The 17,535-nt window shown below is 43.9% G+C and overlaps 1 protein-coding gene across 3 annotated transcripts in view; it reads left to right on the forward strand.

The window, feature by feature from the left end:
- The window catches only part of creb5b (cAMP responsive element binding protein 5b), a 53,252-nt gene that overhangs the window by 30,266 nt on the left and 5,451 nt on the right, over positions 1-17,535 (forward strand). For all 3 annotated transcript variants that reach the window (XM_049584198.1, XM_049584197.1, XM_049584196.1), the window contains 3 exons: positions 1,201-1,311; positions 14,684-15,007; positions 17,113-17,340. In XM_049584198.1, the coding sequence (XP_049440155.1) occupies positions 1,201-1,311; positions 14,684-15,007; positions 17,113-17,340 (663 nt within the window). The remainder of the gene's footprint in view (positions 1-1,200; positions 1,312-14,683; positions 15,008-17,112; positions 17,341-17,535) is intronic.

Raw genomic sequence — 17,535 nt, forward strand, 5'->3', positions numbered from 1 at the left:
GTCAGTTCAGACTGCACATAAGCTAGGTATTAGTCTTGGATGTTTTCTATCAGCATTAAAATGATTTGCAACAGTTATAAGGAAGGATTCCTCCTCTGTGTTTAGAAGAAAGACTTCATTGTAATTAAGCCAAAAACCTAGAGGACCCACATTGGGAAGCGAGGAATGATAACAACCCAGAAAAACTCCTCCTATCAGGATTCTAATGATACAACATATGTTCTCATTGTAACACAAGACAGCCTGTGTTTATGGTATGGAGAAAAAAAACCTCCCATGTTTATTAAATTAAGAGCTAAGCGATTTTGGGGAAGATTGACGGTTCAGGAAAGGGGTGCAGGTTTGGGTGATATTTTTACACAAAACACACTTAGCGCAATTAAGGCTGTGTGTCAGGTTCTAGGCCTGAGTCTCTGTGGACAAGGGGGAGAGCGGGGGTCAGGCAAAAGGGGGGAGGAGAGGGGCCGTTTCTCCATGGAGACCACCAGCTGGGAGGCCGCAGCAGCTCACACACGTGTGCGCGCGGACACTCACACAAAAGGTTTCTTCTTGCCTGCGTATACTGCTCACATCATCGCCCTGCACAAGTGACCTCTCACCCTCGTCAGCGTAACCAGCTGATTTCCTCTCATTCAGGTCTCAGCTGTGACACATGACCACATTGACCAGGGTCACTAAGAGGCAGGCTGTAACCACCACACACATGAATACAGTTTCTAATGCAATCATACAACTAGCTCACACCTACACACATCTCGTTCACCTTATTAACACAACCTGCACCTAGAGAGGCCAGGGGTTTGATGTGTTAGTCAGACTGACACTCACCACACTATTATCAGAAACACACACACCCTTGTTGCACCAGCTTCCTGTGTTAAGTCCCTCCGTGCTGGCTTCCTGTTTTGGGTCAGCTCCAGTTATCATCACACAGAGCTGTGCACAGGGCAGCCTGTCATGTGAAATCAGGCTCTCATGCTGTTTCATCTCACCCCCCTCAGCCTACTGTGAAGGAAGATGAGTCTCATGCTGTAAATGCTAACACATCTATTGTGTGAACAGTGATAGCATCTTGTTAAGACATAAAAAATAGAATAAATCATCAGACTTCTTTATTGATTCATCTTGTTAAAAAGTTTTATGGTACTGGATGTGTCCACACTTATGAGTAAGACTGTTATCATGGTGTTGCATCTTCAGATGGAGAGACAAATGTCCATGGGCTCCAATATGATGGGTATGCAAGGACCCACCCACAGCAGCTCCTGCTCTTCCACTCACATTCCCTCCATGCACTCAGAAGCCAAACTGGTGAGTATATGCGTGTATTCTCATGGATACGTACAATTTTGTGCACACAAGTGCACACACTCAAGCTCAAAGTGTTGCAACTTTCTTTTCCACTGGGCTGTGCCAGCAAAGCTGTGCTCTTAGGTCTGTGTGGATTTCATCATTTGGTGTGTAATCAAAGCTGTGTCTGAACCTGCCAGTGCAGCACTGGAGACTCTGGCTGGAATAAAGGGCCCTTTATGTGGTTGTGGCTGAGCTGCCCACCGACTGCCTGATGTATATCTTAATGTACAGAACATGTTCTGTAGGTCCTGCAACTTGTTAGCACTAGTTTAACACAGAGGGGAAAAAATCAAATGACCTCATCCTTCACAAAGCAGGCAGTTAGAGCTGTGGGAATGAGACGTAGCTGAGAGAGGAGAGAGACAGAACAGAGAATAAGTACAGAAAGACTAAAAAACTGAAGGGAGAGAAACCTTCCACTCAGTTTCGGCTTTGCATGTTAGCACTGCTAACACTGACGCCAGTGACTGACAGTGTACGTCTGATTGATGTCAGTTACACTCTAAGTGATATGAACTGATTAATACTGTAGCAACGTGACCACCAGCCAACCTTTGTTTTCAAAACAAATAACTCTGAAAATGGAAAAGGCTCCATAAAAATAAGAGCAAGTGTCACGACTTGGATATCAAAAACTCACAAGCGGTAATGAAAAGCATTGGCCGCTCTTTGTGTTTGGAAAGGTTTACTGATAGCTGATTTTGCTGGACAGAAACATCTTGTGGAGAGGGAGCGAGAGGAGAGAGAGAGAGAGAGAGAGAGAGAGAGAGAGAGAGAGAGAGAGGAGGTAGCAGAGGTCATTAGAAGAGTTATTGCTCTGATAGAGGAGAGCGGGAGCATTCCCAGGGCATTTAATTCTCCCTCTTCCTCCTGCTCTCTCAAGATTGATCGTCTTTGTAGTCTTTTGAATCTCCTCAACTGTTCCTATGGTAACACGCTGGGGTAACACAATATTAGTGTATTAGGCTTATCTCTCCCCTGGCCATCATCCAGACACATCTTACTCTTTTTTCCCTCCTCCTATCTATGTAATTGAATTGTAAATGCTCTGTTAGGCCTCCCATAAACATATGCAGTCACTAAATGGCTACAGGCCCCTCAACCATGCAACTTTCTGGTTAGTTGGCCATTCAGACACGGGGCACGGTAACCAAATGTGGATCAATTGAGATTCTGCTCCCTGATGTCTGAACGCAACTGATGGAATTCCATGATTGTGGACAGAAAGTGAGAGACTAATTATGTTATCAGGGTGCGATCTCCAGCGTGGGTTTCATAAGCATAGACGGGGGTCTCTAATGTCTGTAATATCCGCGCCTGGGCCACGTCGATAAATACGGCCTCGCTATCGGATAACTGGGCCATGATCAGGCCCATGTGTCCCCTGCGACGTTCTCAATCCGGCTCTAATCGCATTACCCCAACCATGTTGACTTTCCGCCAATGGGAAATCTCCGCACTGTAACCCCACACCCCCGAGGCACGGACCTGGATGCACTCTTTCTGCTCAGCGTTTACATTGCGAGAGCGGAGAAGGGGATTGAGTGGGACTTTGATAGACATGAAGGAAACAGATAGACAGGGAGAGTGAGCAGGGGAGTTGAAAGGCGAGAGACACTATCAATATTCTGCGTGTGAGAAATAGGAGGAATTCTTTGTGAGTGACATGAAAAGACTTCTGCTCGGCCTAGTTTCCTTTGCCCCGCTGTATGTGTGCATGCATGTACGCTCATATGTGTGTGATTGTTTGATATTTTGTGGTAACTGGAGGCCTCTGTAGCAGAATTAACCCTCCCCTGTCAGAGAAATGCCCAGAGCCTGGACTAATGAAGGCTAATTGATTTTTGTGGTGGGCCAGAGCAGCAGGGAGGCCTGTCTCTGGTGTAAATAGTTAATGAGCCGAAGGACTGCTGTGGCCCCTTGGGGACTCATATCTTGCTCTAAGCTCTCTGTTTGTGCTCTCTCGGCCAAAGACTGTATCTGCATCAGTGCCCATCTTTGTTCTCTTCTATCTCTGATTTTCTCCTTAAGTGCCATCGTTTAAGTGGTACAGCAAAGCCCGACGGTGCACTAACTGACTTGTATGTTTTCCCTTTTTGCTTTTAGCTGGTTGTCTGGGAGTGTTGCTGAGATCAGAGTGTTTTATTAGTTTTGGTTCAAGTGTTTTTTTTTTTCTTCTTCTTGCAAAGGACTGGGTGCTCATGGTGCCGGGTGTGGTTGTGTTCTGCTCTGTTGTGGTCTGGGGAATAGAATGGTGCGTGTTGTGCGCTGGAGGTTGTGGGATAGTTGACCCTCGCAGCGTAGAGGAAACGCTGCAGAGAGGAGGCCAAGTTCCACAGCACGCCGGCCAAAGCATTACGTCAACGCTCAGAGCCAGTTCTCCACAGGGCCTTGCGAACGGTCGCACACACACTCACATGCTCGCTGACTGCTCCAGCTCTGTGTCATCCTCCTCGCACGGTGTCACATACTTAGACAGCCACAGACATTCACACACACACACACACACACACATACAGTCAGGTACTTCAAAAACAACAGCAAATGACACACACACATGCACAGAGCACATGCATATGCGTGGAGATGCACACACACAGTACCGTATAAACACACGTGCATATGTGCGCTGCATTTTCCTATGCATACTCCCTGTCCTCCTCAGATGGTTTGTTATCTTTGTTTGCATGATGAAAGACGTTCATTATCACTCCTCATCTGTAACAAGGGGAGCCCAAACAGCCCTTATCAAGCTGTTTCCAAATAACATCTGCGAGTGCAGACTATGGGACTTGTCTCAGCTCATGTCACTGGTGGAATTCAGCATTGTTTTTGTGTCCCTTTTAAATGAGCTCCATGCTTTCCACACATCCTTCCTGCCTGCTAATTTCAGACAGAGGGGCCTTGAAGCAGTTTGGTGCAGTTGTATGAAAATGTGTTATTTATTATCTCCCAATTATCTATTGTTTACATTGTTACTAAGGACAATAAATTTGTCACTAAGCATCGGGCTAGGTGCTGAGTTTTTTATGAGGTAAACAATACTATATGTTCCTTCACTGCAGCTCTCTTGGCTGTGGAGCTGGCACTGGATGGGTGGATGACATAATTCCTGGCATGCTCTAAATGTACTCCTTTTTACTTGAGGAGGGGAAAAAAACAGTGCGTCTCTTAAAGAAACATTTCATAGGACACAGGAGGACCAATAATCAAAGTGTTTCTAGCACGCTAATGTAGCTTTTTACATTTCATTTACACAACCCTCGCTGTTCTTATGTTTCAGTGTGGTTACAGAATTTTAACAGGCATTTGGGTTAATGGGCTTAAAGTTCAAGTTTTGCCCTGTGCAGAGAACAAGTGAAAAATGAGAAAGTTACATATATATTCTGTTGAGAAATTTCAAGAAAAGGAAACTTGTGAAGCAGTTTTCAAGTCTGCTATGCTGTGATTGATTGAGCGATTAGCTCAGTCTGAAGTCATTTGTAAGCAGTTAAAACTATTAGCGTACATGGTAACCCTATTACGTGTTCCATTCATTTCCCTCCACCATAGTAGGGGAGCACCTCTGGCTAAACCTCTTGTTGTGAGGAGGAGCAGCACACACAATAGGAGTCTGACTCCAGGTTTTGTAAGCAACATCTGTATGAATGGTGGCATTGTCAGGGTATGATGTCATTGGAGAGGGACGGTGAGCTAAGAGCACAGCTGAATCTGCACGCTGCTTCACTGAGTTCTTGAATATGTGCATCTGCACTGTATATGTTTGTGTGCATGCTCATGATGGTTTGCTTTCAGAGAGTTGACATCCTCTCTGGCTATCACTGTCCTTGGAGTCAAAACACATCTGTGGACGACGTGGGCTAAAACAAACCGTAAAGTTAAAGTTTGTGGATTTGATACAGATTTGTTATGTACATATGTGTGGTTAGTTAAGTAAATGTGAGGATGTGTGGTAAACTGAAGTCAAACAAGGACACAAGACACATGGCAAGATATGCTGAGACAGAGTTGCAGTGTAGGGAGAGCAGCCAATGTCAGAGTGTTGGATGCAAAGAACGTTTTGTGGATGATAAACACATGATGTTTCTCTCTATTGCTATGGAGGCGAGTGGTTTAGTGGAGTGCGGTGCTGAGGAGCTGCTGGATCAATGCGTGTCTGCCAGTTTATCAGTGTTGGACACAGACCAGAGAGAGGCCCCTCTCTCACCGGCTCCACTGTGTTGTCAGTGCCAAAGTGTCTGAACCACATACACACCTTATGCTGTGATAATAAATCAAGGTAAATGGACATGCTGTGATTCATTTGAGAAGCTTTATTAGCACCAACAGGATTGCTGTCATAAGAAACAATGTGTTCACTCACAGTTGCACCATTTATACACACTGCCTCCCCAAGTTAAAGGAATATTTCACCCACAAAATGGTCACTTCTATATCAATTAAAAAAGGAACCTGTTATGTTGGATTCATGAAGAAAACTTTGTTTTTCTGGCATGCCTCCACAATGAACAAAAGATTCCAAAAACTGAGAAAATTCTTGATTAATTAAAGTCAGAGTATATTACATTTAACAACCGCAACACTATATCAAAACATCTGTCTACAAACTCTCACACAACTCATGCAGTATAATCCAAGTCTCATTTATCCAGTTGTATGCTCAGTACTTCCCAAACACATGTATTTTCTCTAAAAGCTTACCATGTAAGCACTTCCATATACGACTAGCGCCCCTGGGCAAGCATGAGTGTTTGAATCCTCCTTGAGCACAGTTCAAATGCCCAGGTGTGCTACTCATTTGTATGTGAGACTGTTTATGCAGAAGTGTTTCAAATAATAATGTTTTAGTGAAAATACATGTGTTTGGGAAATACTGAGCATACGACTGGATAATTGACACTTGGGTTTTATTGCACGAGTTGTGTGAGAATTTTTAAATGGATGTTTTGGTACAGTTTTGCTGTAATTAAACACAGATGCCTTTTACTCCAAGTCATCAAGAATTTTCTCAATTTTTGGATTCTTTATTTCCCGTGGAGGCATGTGAGAAAAACAAAACTTTCTTTACAAATTCAACAGAACATGGGGTGAGTAATGCATTTCAAATGATCATGTGGGTGAAGTATTCCTTTAATTTATGCCATTAACACAAAACTGTGGCCTCTGTTTCTAGTTACTTTCATATCACTGGTGAACCATTGCATAATAATAACCATTCCACACATATCTTTGCTAAACACAATGGGCAAGATGCTACATTTTTCACATTAGAGTGTCGACCTGGCACAAGGTAAGCAATGTAATTTATGAGACTTATTTTTCTGCATTATTTAACAAAACGTAATACAATGACCGACACTATGTGATCAAGTTCAAGTAACTGAGACTTGAAAAAGATGAATTAATGATGGGAAAGGCTAGAGGCCTCTGACGTTGTCTACTATTAAATTATTTTAAAAAACTGTAATAATTCTATAGTAACCGGATAGTAGACAACTGTGTCACATACCCTTTTTACTATTTCTTACATTAGTGTTAACCCCTCATCAGGAACAGGGGTTTTTATGCTGCTTTGACCCATTCAGTTCAAAGTTTATCCAACATCACTGCATCAGTCTCAAAGGGATTTAACGTCAGTGCCTTAATCCACATGAAATTTACAATAATTTAATGTATTAAAAATGTGAACAAAATCCTGTGAGAACTTCTTGGTCGAAATAGATTTAGATCTGACCTAAGCAGTGAGTGCACTGCAGGTAAAAGATTCTGTTATATGTAGTTTGATAAAAAGCAGACCAACTTTACAGCTGAGAGTTCAAGGTTGACATTGTAAAGCTACTATACAGCAAGGTCTTTTAAGGACTGTGTATATTTGAGTAACCCTCTGCATGTCTGTGTGTGACTGTGTGTGTGTGTGTGTGTGTGTGTGTAGGTGGGTGGGGGGGTTTGGACGAGAGGATGGCAGTTGTGGCGCAGAGTGTCGCATCTGTTTGTCTTTGGATGACTGCGTGTTGTTTTAGCTGTGCTGATGGGAGGTGTATGTGAAGGCCATTTGGTCATGGTTCAGGGCCCGTGAATGGGACGGGGCTCCGGTAGAGCCAAGCTTGGGTAAACCAGCTGCCATCACCACACGGGCCAGACTGAACTGGTCCAGCCACCATGAGCCCCCCTGGAGCCTGGGCAGTGAGCGAGATCACTCACTGGACTCCAAAATAACCACCCAGACACTGGAGGGGGCGATTGGAACAAGTCTGTTGTGTCAGAGATTTTCTGTCTGATAAAGTGTGGTCAATATTGACATGTTAGGCCACTACCTCATCTCTCAAACTTAGTCTATACTTACATGTTAGAGCCACTTCTGTTTGCTTCATGGTGCTCAAAACTAACAGCCTTCTTCTATCATATTTCTTGTCTTTGCTGCTCAGTTGTTTTGACATGTTGGAGCACAAGATCTAGTGCCTGTGGTTGTCTCAGCAATGTGTAATCCCAATGCAAATGTTAATAGATTTAATATGTTGATAGAATATTTATAAATAGTGAGTGGGAAGTTAAGGGTTTTGTTTCAGCCAAAATACACACGCATATGAGTTCAGTTATTTTAAGCATCTTTGAAATGATGTTTGATTCATCCAGTTACTTTTATTAGCACGATGACACATAATTTGCCCGTCGCTTGTAATGCAGAAAATTAAGACATATGTTCGTGTTTATTGTTGTATTCATGCTCCGTGTGTCTCCCTCTCTCTGAGGCATTCTCTGTATTCAAGATTGTGGCAGTGGGTGTAGTGATAACCATGTAGGCTGCGCTGGAGCAGGGCTTTACAAGAGAGGGAACAGTGGGGATATACAGACTGGAGTCAGAGGCCCATCCATTAACTTGACAGGGTGGAGAAGCTGCCAAGAGTATGAGTGCATGCTTTGGAGCATGCTCCTTAGTGGGTGTGTGTCTCGCTGCGCCCATACCGCCACGGTTCCTCTGAGCACCACCAGAGTGCCGGGCCCTGGCAGAACAGCCGGTCTGTGTCCATCTCCCCGTCTGCGTCTGGAACCACAGGGAGGGTCTGTTCGGCCCCGGCTCTGATCAGCTTGGCCCAGAACCTGGGAGAGGAGAGAGGGGGCGACATTACAGCCCTCCCATCAGACTGTCTGCCTCTCCATTCCCTGAGGAAATCAGTTTAACAGTCCCCAGCTCTTGGCAAGCAGAGGGAGAGTGGGTGGAGGAACAGGGAAGAGGTGTGTGTGAAGGAGAGAGAGAAGGGGGGGACGTTACTGCCTCTCTGGGCGAAGAGGGAAATCTAATAAAATTGAACTAATGGGGGTGTGGAGTTTTAGGGCACAGAGAGTGGGTTTTGCAGACAGGCACTGGTGGGTAGTGGTGGTGGAGATGAGGAGGATGGAATTAGATCCTCTGAGTGCTTGGCAAAGCAGCAGAGCCAAACTCTGGCTTTCAACTGCAGATGGTGAACCCATGTTGGGTTTAGAGAGCGAGTAAGGGGGTGAAAAATACCGCCAGGAAAGTTACAGCTATGATGTATTATGCAATTAGAAATACTGTGTGCTTACACATGATCACTGCGCTTGTTTGGTGTTAACAAAAGGCTGACAGAGACAGACAGAAGCTTTAATTTTCCTCTGTGGACTCTTTAATGCAAAGCAGAAGATCTCCATTTGAAACTGTGATCTTTTAAACAATGACTCCACAGACTGGTTAAATCTTTCTAACCTGCTGTAAGGCGCCAGAGGGCCACAGGTCCCCTGATAGTACACTGCTCCACTTTTAAGGGGAATAAAAGTGCTCACCCTGACCTCACTGGGTGTGATTTACCCATCTGAGGCGGGCGTGGTCTCCTCCTTTTGTACCTGCTCCGTGCTCTTGCTTTCCTCCTCCCAGGGTTAATAGATATGAAGTCATCTGGCGAGGAGAAACCTGAGTGTGTTCTCAGGATGTGCCCAGAGCACTCACGGCGACATCACTCAAAGCCCCCAGTGTCAGAGAGGAAGCAGCCATTAATAAATATCATTAATGGGTGATCACCTGGTATCCCTGAAACCACATAAATGAGAAAGGCCTAAAAAAAAGGTGTGGGAGTGGAGAGGTCAGGGGGCAAAGGTCTGAGAGGAGACAGCTCCCCTCTGGGCAAAAGATGGTTCAACCGGAGATGGTGTTTTAACAATGGAAAATCAATAGACATACTACTTTAAGTACACTTACAGAATACATAAAATGTAGTGTCAAGCGGTTGTGATTACATATATAGGCTGGTAGTTTATAGATTTATCCTGGTAGGAGCTGACATGTCTTTATGGCTACAGTGGTCGGAGGAAGTGCTGCTTGGCTCAGATGGCCCGACAGGTGCTCTTTGTTGGGGCGGGGAAAAGTACAGAAAACAAGATCCCGGTAGTATCAAATTTATTCAGACAACATAAAAAAACAATGCACTCCATCTTCAGATTAAATGATACCATATATTTATTCTTGATGAGGACCCAAAGACAGCACGTGTTGGTCTGTTTGATTGCCTTTGCTTGAAGATAAATATATGAGTTTATTTCACTGGCAGACGGAGTGCCTTTTTTTCCATTGTTGTCTTCATTAATTTGAGACTTCCAAGATCTTGTTTTTTATGTCTCTCTGGTGTCATGGACTGCTCATCCTCTTTGCTGTGTTTTCCCAATTCTCAACAACAGCAGGGCAGACAGTGGCAGCACAGACTGTGTGCCATCCCATCTGTGAGCGCCCTGTGCCGCCGCAGGCTAACACCTGCACTGATTTAATGACTGTTTTCTGTAGCGGCCATGTTGCTGCAGGAGAAATGTATATGTATGTGTGTGTTATTAAGAGCAAAATGAATGTGGTGGTTAAGTTCTTGTGCTTAGCGCAGTCTGGGGGAAATACAACCGTGTGTTAAAGAGTCATTAGGGAGCTGATGAAGGTGTTTGAGAATCACAGCCTGCTCATCATCGCTCTGCTAACGTCCCGTAGTTGCGTCACTGTGGTTCTGGATACAAAGACTTAAGTTTTTGGCAGAGGTAGGGTTTAACTGGAGAGCTGGAGCAGTAGTGGGCACTTGTGCAGAGATAGCCTCAGGAAAAAGTTTCTATCACGGTAAGGGTTTTCTCTTTTGACACAGTATGAAAAAATATATATATATTTAAGTACTACACCTGCCATTTAATTAAGCGTTTGTTGTCTTTTCTTGCTTTATATTTCTTTATTGCTCAGATCTATTTGTGTGGGATAGGTTTCGTGTCAGATATGTTGTCTTGGTTCAACAATGTAAATATTAAAGGGACAGTTCGCCCCCTAAATCTAAAATACATGTTTTCCTCTTACCTGTAGTGCTATTTATCAATCTGTATTGTTTTTGTGTGAGTTGCACAGTGTTGGAGAGTTTGGCCGTAGAGATGTCTGCCTTCTCTCAAATATAATTGAACTAGATGGCACTCTGTGTGTGGTGCTCAAGGCGTCCAAAAAATACATTTGAAAAACTCATCAGCTATGTCTCTTTCCAGAAATCATGACCTGGTTACCCAAGATAATCCACAGACCTTGTTGTGAGCAGTTTCATGTAGGAACTATTTTCTTTGTACTGAACTGCACCCGCAAACTGTATCATGGTACAGAAGGAAAGGTGCACCTACTGCTAGCACTGCTAAGCTAGCCAACGCTAACAGCTCACCCGAGGAGGACACCAGCAATCTTTACAACATGCAGTATGCTGTGATGCAGTTGGTGGGTGTAGTTCAGTAGTAGTATCTACATAAAAACTGCGCACAACACGGTCTGTGGATTATCTTGAGTAACCAGGTCATGATTTCTGGGAAAAGACATTGCTAATAAAATTTTCAAATGTTTTTAATTAGTATTTTGAGCACCACAAGTAGAGTTCCATCTTGTTCTATCATATTAAAGAGAAGGCGGACATCTCTGCGGCAAATATCTCCAACCCTCTGCAGATCTCACAAAACATGTAAGTATGTATTTTTTATTTTGTGGTGAACTGTTCCTTTAACTTGTGTTTGGTGAAACTGGTGTGATGTTATAGTCATGCACGGTCCTTCTCTTTTGTACTTTGTCTCAATCCGGTTTGTAACCATCCCCGCTAAGGTTTTTGGAGTGGCCCCTCAGCTGTTTGACCTGCCTCTGTACTCTGACACACTTAGGCCTCTTTGGATGCACGCTAATTCAATTAATAAACAGATAGCACTGCGCTGCCAGCTGGACAGCTCTCAGAGACACTGATAAATGAGCACTAGCTGTCTTGTGCTGATGTGTGTGGGGAGGAGACACTAGAAGCCATCTAATCTCCCCCCCACCCCAAGTCTCTGTCTCTCCCACTGCTCCCCTTCACCTCCCTTTTACCCTCTCCGTCCTTCTCCCCTGGCGCCTGGTTGGCAGGGAGTCAGATGAGCATCCTAACCACTCACAGACAACTTTACTATAGCCTTAAAAACACAGCACAGAGGTAGAGAGGCAGCCAGCAGCTTCCCTTGGCTCTTGTCCATTCAGGTGACTGCCTGCTCTGTGAATAAGTGGCAGGAAGGAGATAGTCATACTCTGATTGGTTTTCTCCTTCACAAGAGGGGTGGGCCTCACCTCTGTGGTGCTGACTGACAAGCAGAAGGCTGGAGGGAAGTTGTTTAGTGTGGGCTGTCAGCCTCAGAATTCATCCTGTGACACACGGAAGATGTCCTTGTCAACACTGGTGACTATGATTGATATCTGTAAGCTTGTTTAAATCCATTTTCGGTTTAAGGTGCTTGTTTGTTATCTCTGCATGTTTAAACAAAGAAAGATATTCAGTACAAAAAGTTAGAGCATGTACATACTGGAATTTATACTATTGATAATTACAATATATAACAGTAAGCCAGAGCCTTCTCCCTGCCTTTTTGTTACCCTCAGTGGGTCTCAGTATGACTGTGATGCTGTGGACAGCTGCAGGACTGTGGCCGCTCGCTGTGTGTTAGTGTACACATTCTGTGGTTTTTTAACCCCTGTCAGGGACTTTGGGCCCTGAGAGTTGTGTTGCTGAGGCTGTGGTGAGTGTGGCTATCAGGGGTTAGGGTGTGATCAGATGGGGATAAACATTAAGAGAGGAAATTTAAAATAACGCTCACAACAAGGGTTAACTGATGAAATCATGCAGCTCCAGAAATGTAGTGCTGTTTCACTATGTCAGGCATCCCTTGATCTGACAAGCAGAAACTATACTCAGCCAAAACAGGCTTGGCAAGGTCATAATTTCACTGTGCTGGTTTCATGTACAGTTCTCTACATCAGGAAGCTATGGATGAAAAGTCAAGTTAAGATTATGAGACTACTAGTAAATCCTTTTATTAATACATATATGCAATTTGTAAATATAATACAAACCAGGAGGCTCATTTTTGTCCTACTTCTAAGGTGATTTATTTGACTGTGTCTCCTCCCTCCCTGGTAAAAAGCTTTCCACTCATGAACAGTGTGAGAGAGGAGTGGAGGGCTGATGTTGTGCTCTGGTCATGTCTCAGCGTTGTGATCCAGACCAGCTGGATGCCATTCCCTATGGGAATCATGAATGTGAAGGTTGTTAAAAGATATGGAGCCCTGGACACAGCGTGGACTCTCTGACAGCAGCTGGGAGAAGGGGGAAGGGAGCAGAGAGAGGAAAGAGAGCACTGGGAAAGAGAATAGAAAACTTTGTGGAATTCACAACAGTAGCCTTGGAATGAATGCCTTTGTTTACAGTCTATGGTTTTCAGTTGTGTTGCTAAAGTTTTGTTGAAAGTGACAAGTAGGCAAATTATAGACGGGATATATGACTGGACTTTAGCGTTTGTTCAAGTTTATTAAAGTATTTAGTAACATTAGCAGTGCACTTGGTTAAAAGATATGCATAATTCAAACAGGGTTATTGCAGATCCTTAAAAAGTCTTATAAGGCTTATGATTTATTAATCTAAAAATAAGGCCTTAGTTGGTATTAAAATGTCTTAAACCAATTTTTCATGAGTCTTAAAAATGCTCAGACATATGAAGTAGGATTTTATTAATCTTTTTTTCTGATGTTGCGTTGTAAAATCTCAAAATAATTGGTAACAACTGTTTTCTTAAAATGATTTACTGATTACCTCTTGCATTAACATCATGCACATCAGGACAGTGGAACCAACAACTGCTAGCTAGCTGTCACTGTACTCTGGTCAACATGGTGAAGTACAAATTCAATGAAAACTGGCTATTTAACTAAGATTTTGTGCCATGGTTAAAATAGAACTAAGCAATGTATACACGGCTCAGTGTATTTTATGCAAAAACTATTTGTTTTCGAACTTGGCATGACGGAAGTCAGGCTGTGGAATCCCACATGCACAAAACTGTAAAGCAGGACTCAACAACAAACGCCAGCAATTTCCCAGTTCTGTTCTACCCTTGTCTCCAAACATTTTGGCCAAATTAATGATGTTGGTTAATGTTTTTTTTCTTCAGTTTTGGTTATCGTAAAATTGGTCTTAAATTTAATTCCAAACGGCATTAAAAAGTCTTAAATCTAAGTCACTTTAAGCTGTAGGAACCCTGATCAAAGTCCAGCCGTCTCAACACTCTCTCAAGCTGTTATTCTAAAAGTGGTTCAAATGTAAATAGGTCATTTAGGAGTTCAGACATGGATTGTTTTATTTTGTCTAGGTTTGTGTACAACCGATGAAGTCTGATGACATATTTTGGCACTTACATGTTTTGGTTAGGATTTTTTTTTTCCTGGTCTTGCGGTTGTCTTTATGTGATGCCCATAAAAACAGACTCCTGAGGAGAGAAGCATTCGGTAAACACAAGGAACACAAGCGCACCTTTAGAGAGCCTCTCTCTAGTCTCGCTCCCAGGCCGTGCTGAGACACCAGTGCAGTCAGGACTAAGTAGACCACACGGTTAAAGCAACAAACCTCCTGCTGGGTCAACAGGAAGGGAGCAGTCTGAGACTCACACCTTGCCAGCAAGCTCATCTCATAGGCAGACATCCAGACACACACACACACATGTGCACGGAGGAGAGAGAGGCTATTAGGGATATGAGGAGGAGGGACTGGTGGGATGGCAATCACAGAAGGTAAAGCAGGAGAGTGACAAGACTGAAGGAGAGACAGAGGACAGCCTAAGTGGCTTTGATTTGTTCTTCTGACATATGGATTTATGGAGTCATTCATCATCTCCTAGTCAGCACATGAACCTGCTCTGTAACTGTTGATAATCAGCATGCCAATAGATGAGAGCGTGTGCAGAGTTTTTAAATATATTTTTTACAGAAAATTATGTTAAACATTGTGCTTGCTGTCCAATTTTATCCACTCAGAGGCTGAAGGCTGCACTTTCACACCACCCGGGTGCCATCGCCAACGGCAACATGAACTCCATGGGCCACATGATGGAGATGATGTCATCGCGGCAGGAGCAGGGCGCCCACCATCACATGCACTCGCACCCGCACCAGCACCTGCAAGCCCCTCCCCATGCGTACCAGCACCACAGCCACCACCACCACAGCCAGGGCCACGGCCAGGGTGGACACCACCACCCACAGGGACACAACCCCCATCACAACTCCCACAATCCTCACCTCCATCCTGGGCACCCACACCAGACCTCACCGCACCCTCCAATGCACTCTGCTTCACATGTAAGCAAAACACACTCCCTGGAGAGCCGAGGCTTTTAGACAGTCGAAAGGCTTCGCCGCAAGTTCAATAACACATTAACTACACTGCACATTTAAACCTCTCATAAGCCACTGTATATCATATATGTTGTGGCCAAAACACACAGGCAGCACTTTAGTAGACCTGTGAGCAGTTTTGAAGTCAGTTATTAGTGGTGCAGTTTATCACAGTACAGTAAAGCTAAAATTAAGCTTTAAAGTGCAAGTAAAGCAAAAATAATATGTGTTATGAGTTTGTCACACCACAGAAAAATGTGTCACTAGCAAAATTTTAATTCTTGAATAGAAAAAATAGTGAAGTATGTGAAATTAGGTTTGAATATCATGGAAAAAGGAGCAGTATTCTCTGCTCTGAGACGCTGGGGGTGTGTTCGCTGAAGGAACTGAGCTAAAGAACAAGCCACTGTGAACCAACAGACTCTCGCTAGCAGCTAACAGCATCAAAAAGTTCTCGTTCAGCAGCTAACCAAGTAGCACAAAGCACACCCACTCTCTGAGCCAAAGAACGAACTGCTGTGCAACGACAGCCTCTAGTTCAGGAGCTAATGTTAGCACAATGCGCACACCTACAGCGGTGATCAGTAACTGCTGGCAGGCTGGGTAGCTGATTTAGGCTAAAAGACAGAAATATACGCTAGTGACAGCTTTTTTTTGCTTGTGTTTATATGATTGTAGCATTAAACAGATGTATTTATTCACAAATTTATTAGACTAAGGGGGGTTAGCCAGGAGAGCTTGTTGAACGTAACGAACTCTCTGCTCACACACAAGGGAAGCATGTGATGACACTGATGCCATGCGCTCTATAACGTTGGATGGTTCCAGTGCATCATTGAGCCATGATTTTGGCCTTGCCCAAAAAATCCTGGACACAGAAACTGTGAAAAACAGTGTCTAACACTACAATTCAGTACTGTATCATTCACAGTCTTTTCACATTTCTTCAGTTAGTATTTCCTAGCATGTATAATGTGTTTAGAAAGAAATCTCTTATTTTACTTTACCTGGACTCTAAATTCACAGCAAGTCAGTGGATGAACACATTTTCCCTTGCTGCAGTCATAATGCCAAGTAGTTTCCTGGCAACCGTCTCAAAGGTAATTTTGTCCTTTGAGGTTGGTCAGCTGCAGGTCAGTGTCGGATGCCTGCCATGGAGGGAAAGGGTCAGAAAGAGGCCATAAAGTGGCCATTATAAAAGATTCTCAGTACTGTCTCTTAAACTGTGCTCCACGCCTTCCGGCACTGCCAAGCTGCCATTATGTGGCCACAACATTCTCCAGGTGCAGAAGAGTTTTATAAATGCTGGACCTGACGATGACCAGACAGCCTTGGCTAATAGTCCTGGAACATCTTAGCTGTGGATATATTTTAGTTTTATTCTAATTGAAAGTTTGAAAGTATTGCTCACAGCAATAAAAATAACATGATGTGGGACACTTTGTCCTTGCATTGTCTAACGGCCTCTGCAATGCCGAGTATTTTGGATGAAGGACATCAAGAAATGCAATTCACTGTATGTTCCAAATGTATCATTAAGGCATTAAAACAACACTCTCTGTATGCACAGAGGCCATTAAAGCAGCTTGTATTTTCCATGGTTCTCATAAAAATGGTAATGATCTGAAGACTGAAAACACTTGACCTTGCCAAGTTTATGTCAAGATCTGTCAGTGCACGTAGGGTTTTAGAAATAAGTCTTTTGACTGTGTCTGGTGGTGTTAGTCTGAGTGGAAGTGGGCGGTGGAAAACTGCCTCCTGACACCTCTTTAACAAGGTGGGCAGGCGGGTGAATCAGCCCAGTCACTCACTCACTCTGTCACCCCTGACGCCCACAGCCCGGCTCCCAGGGCACGTGGCACAACCAGATGTTGTTTTTGGGGAAGTTGCCAGACATGGAATAGCTGCAGGAGGTAATGTATAGATGCTTGTTTTGAGGCTTTGAGGGCAGCAGACAGGTGGCTGGCTGTTTTCCAGGTGTGTCAGAATAGTTACATGTCTGGTTGAGTGGTGGCAGACAGACACGCTCTCATCAGTGATGCTGATATCTTTCCCGCCCCATGTTTCAGATGTCGCCTGCCACCCAGCAAATGCAGCCCACGCAGACGATGCAGTCTCCGCCACCCAGTGGCGGACGGCGCAGGCGAGTAGTGGACGAAGATCCGGATGAACGCCGGCGGAAGTTTCTGGAGCGGAATAGAGCGGCAGCAACAAGATGCAGACAGAAGAGAAAAGTCTGGGTGATGTCATTAGAGAAGAAAGCAGAAGAGCTCACTCAGACCAACATGCAGCTTCAGGTACACTATGAACTTAAGATGTTAAAAAAACTGCAATAACTCTTGTCCATAACTTGTCCATGTATGAACCATACCACTCACAACAGTCAGCATGTATTTTTGACTTGAAATCCATATCAAGAACTTTATCATGTTATCTTGTTTTGCACCAGAGATAATGGCAGTAAGATGGATTGGTATGAGTATAAATATGTG

Source organism: Epinephelus fuscoguttatus, linkage group LG8 (assembly GCF_011397635.1).
Source record: "Epinephelus fuscoguttatus linkage group LG8, E.fuscoguttatus.final_Chr_v1".
Lineage (NCBI taxonomy): Eukaryota > Metazoa > Chordata > Actinopteri > Perciformes > Serranidae > Epinephelus > Epinephelus fuscoguttatus.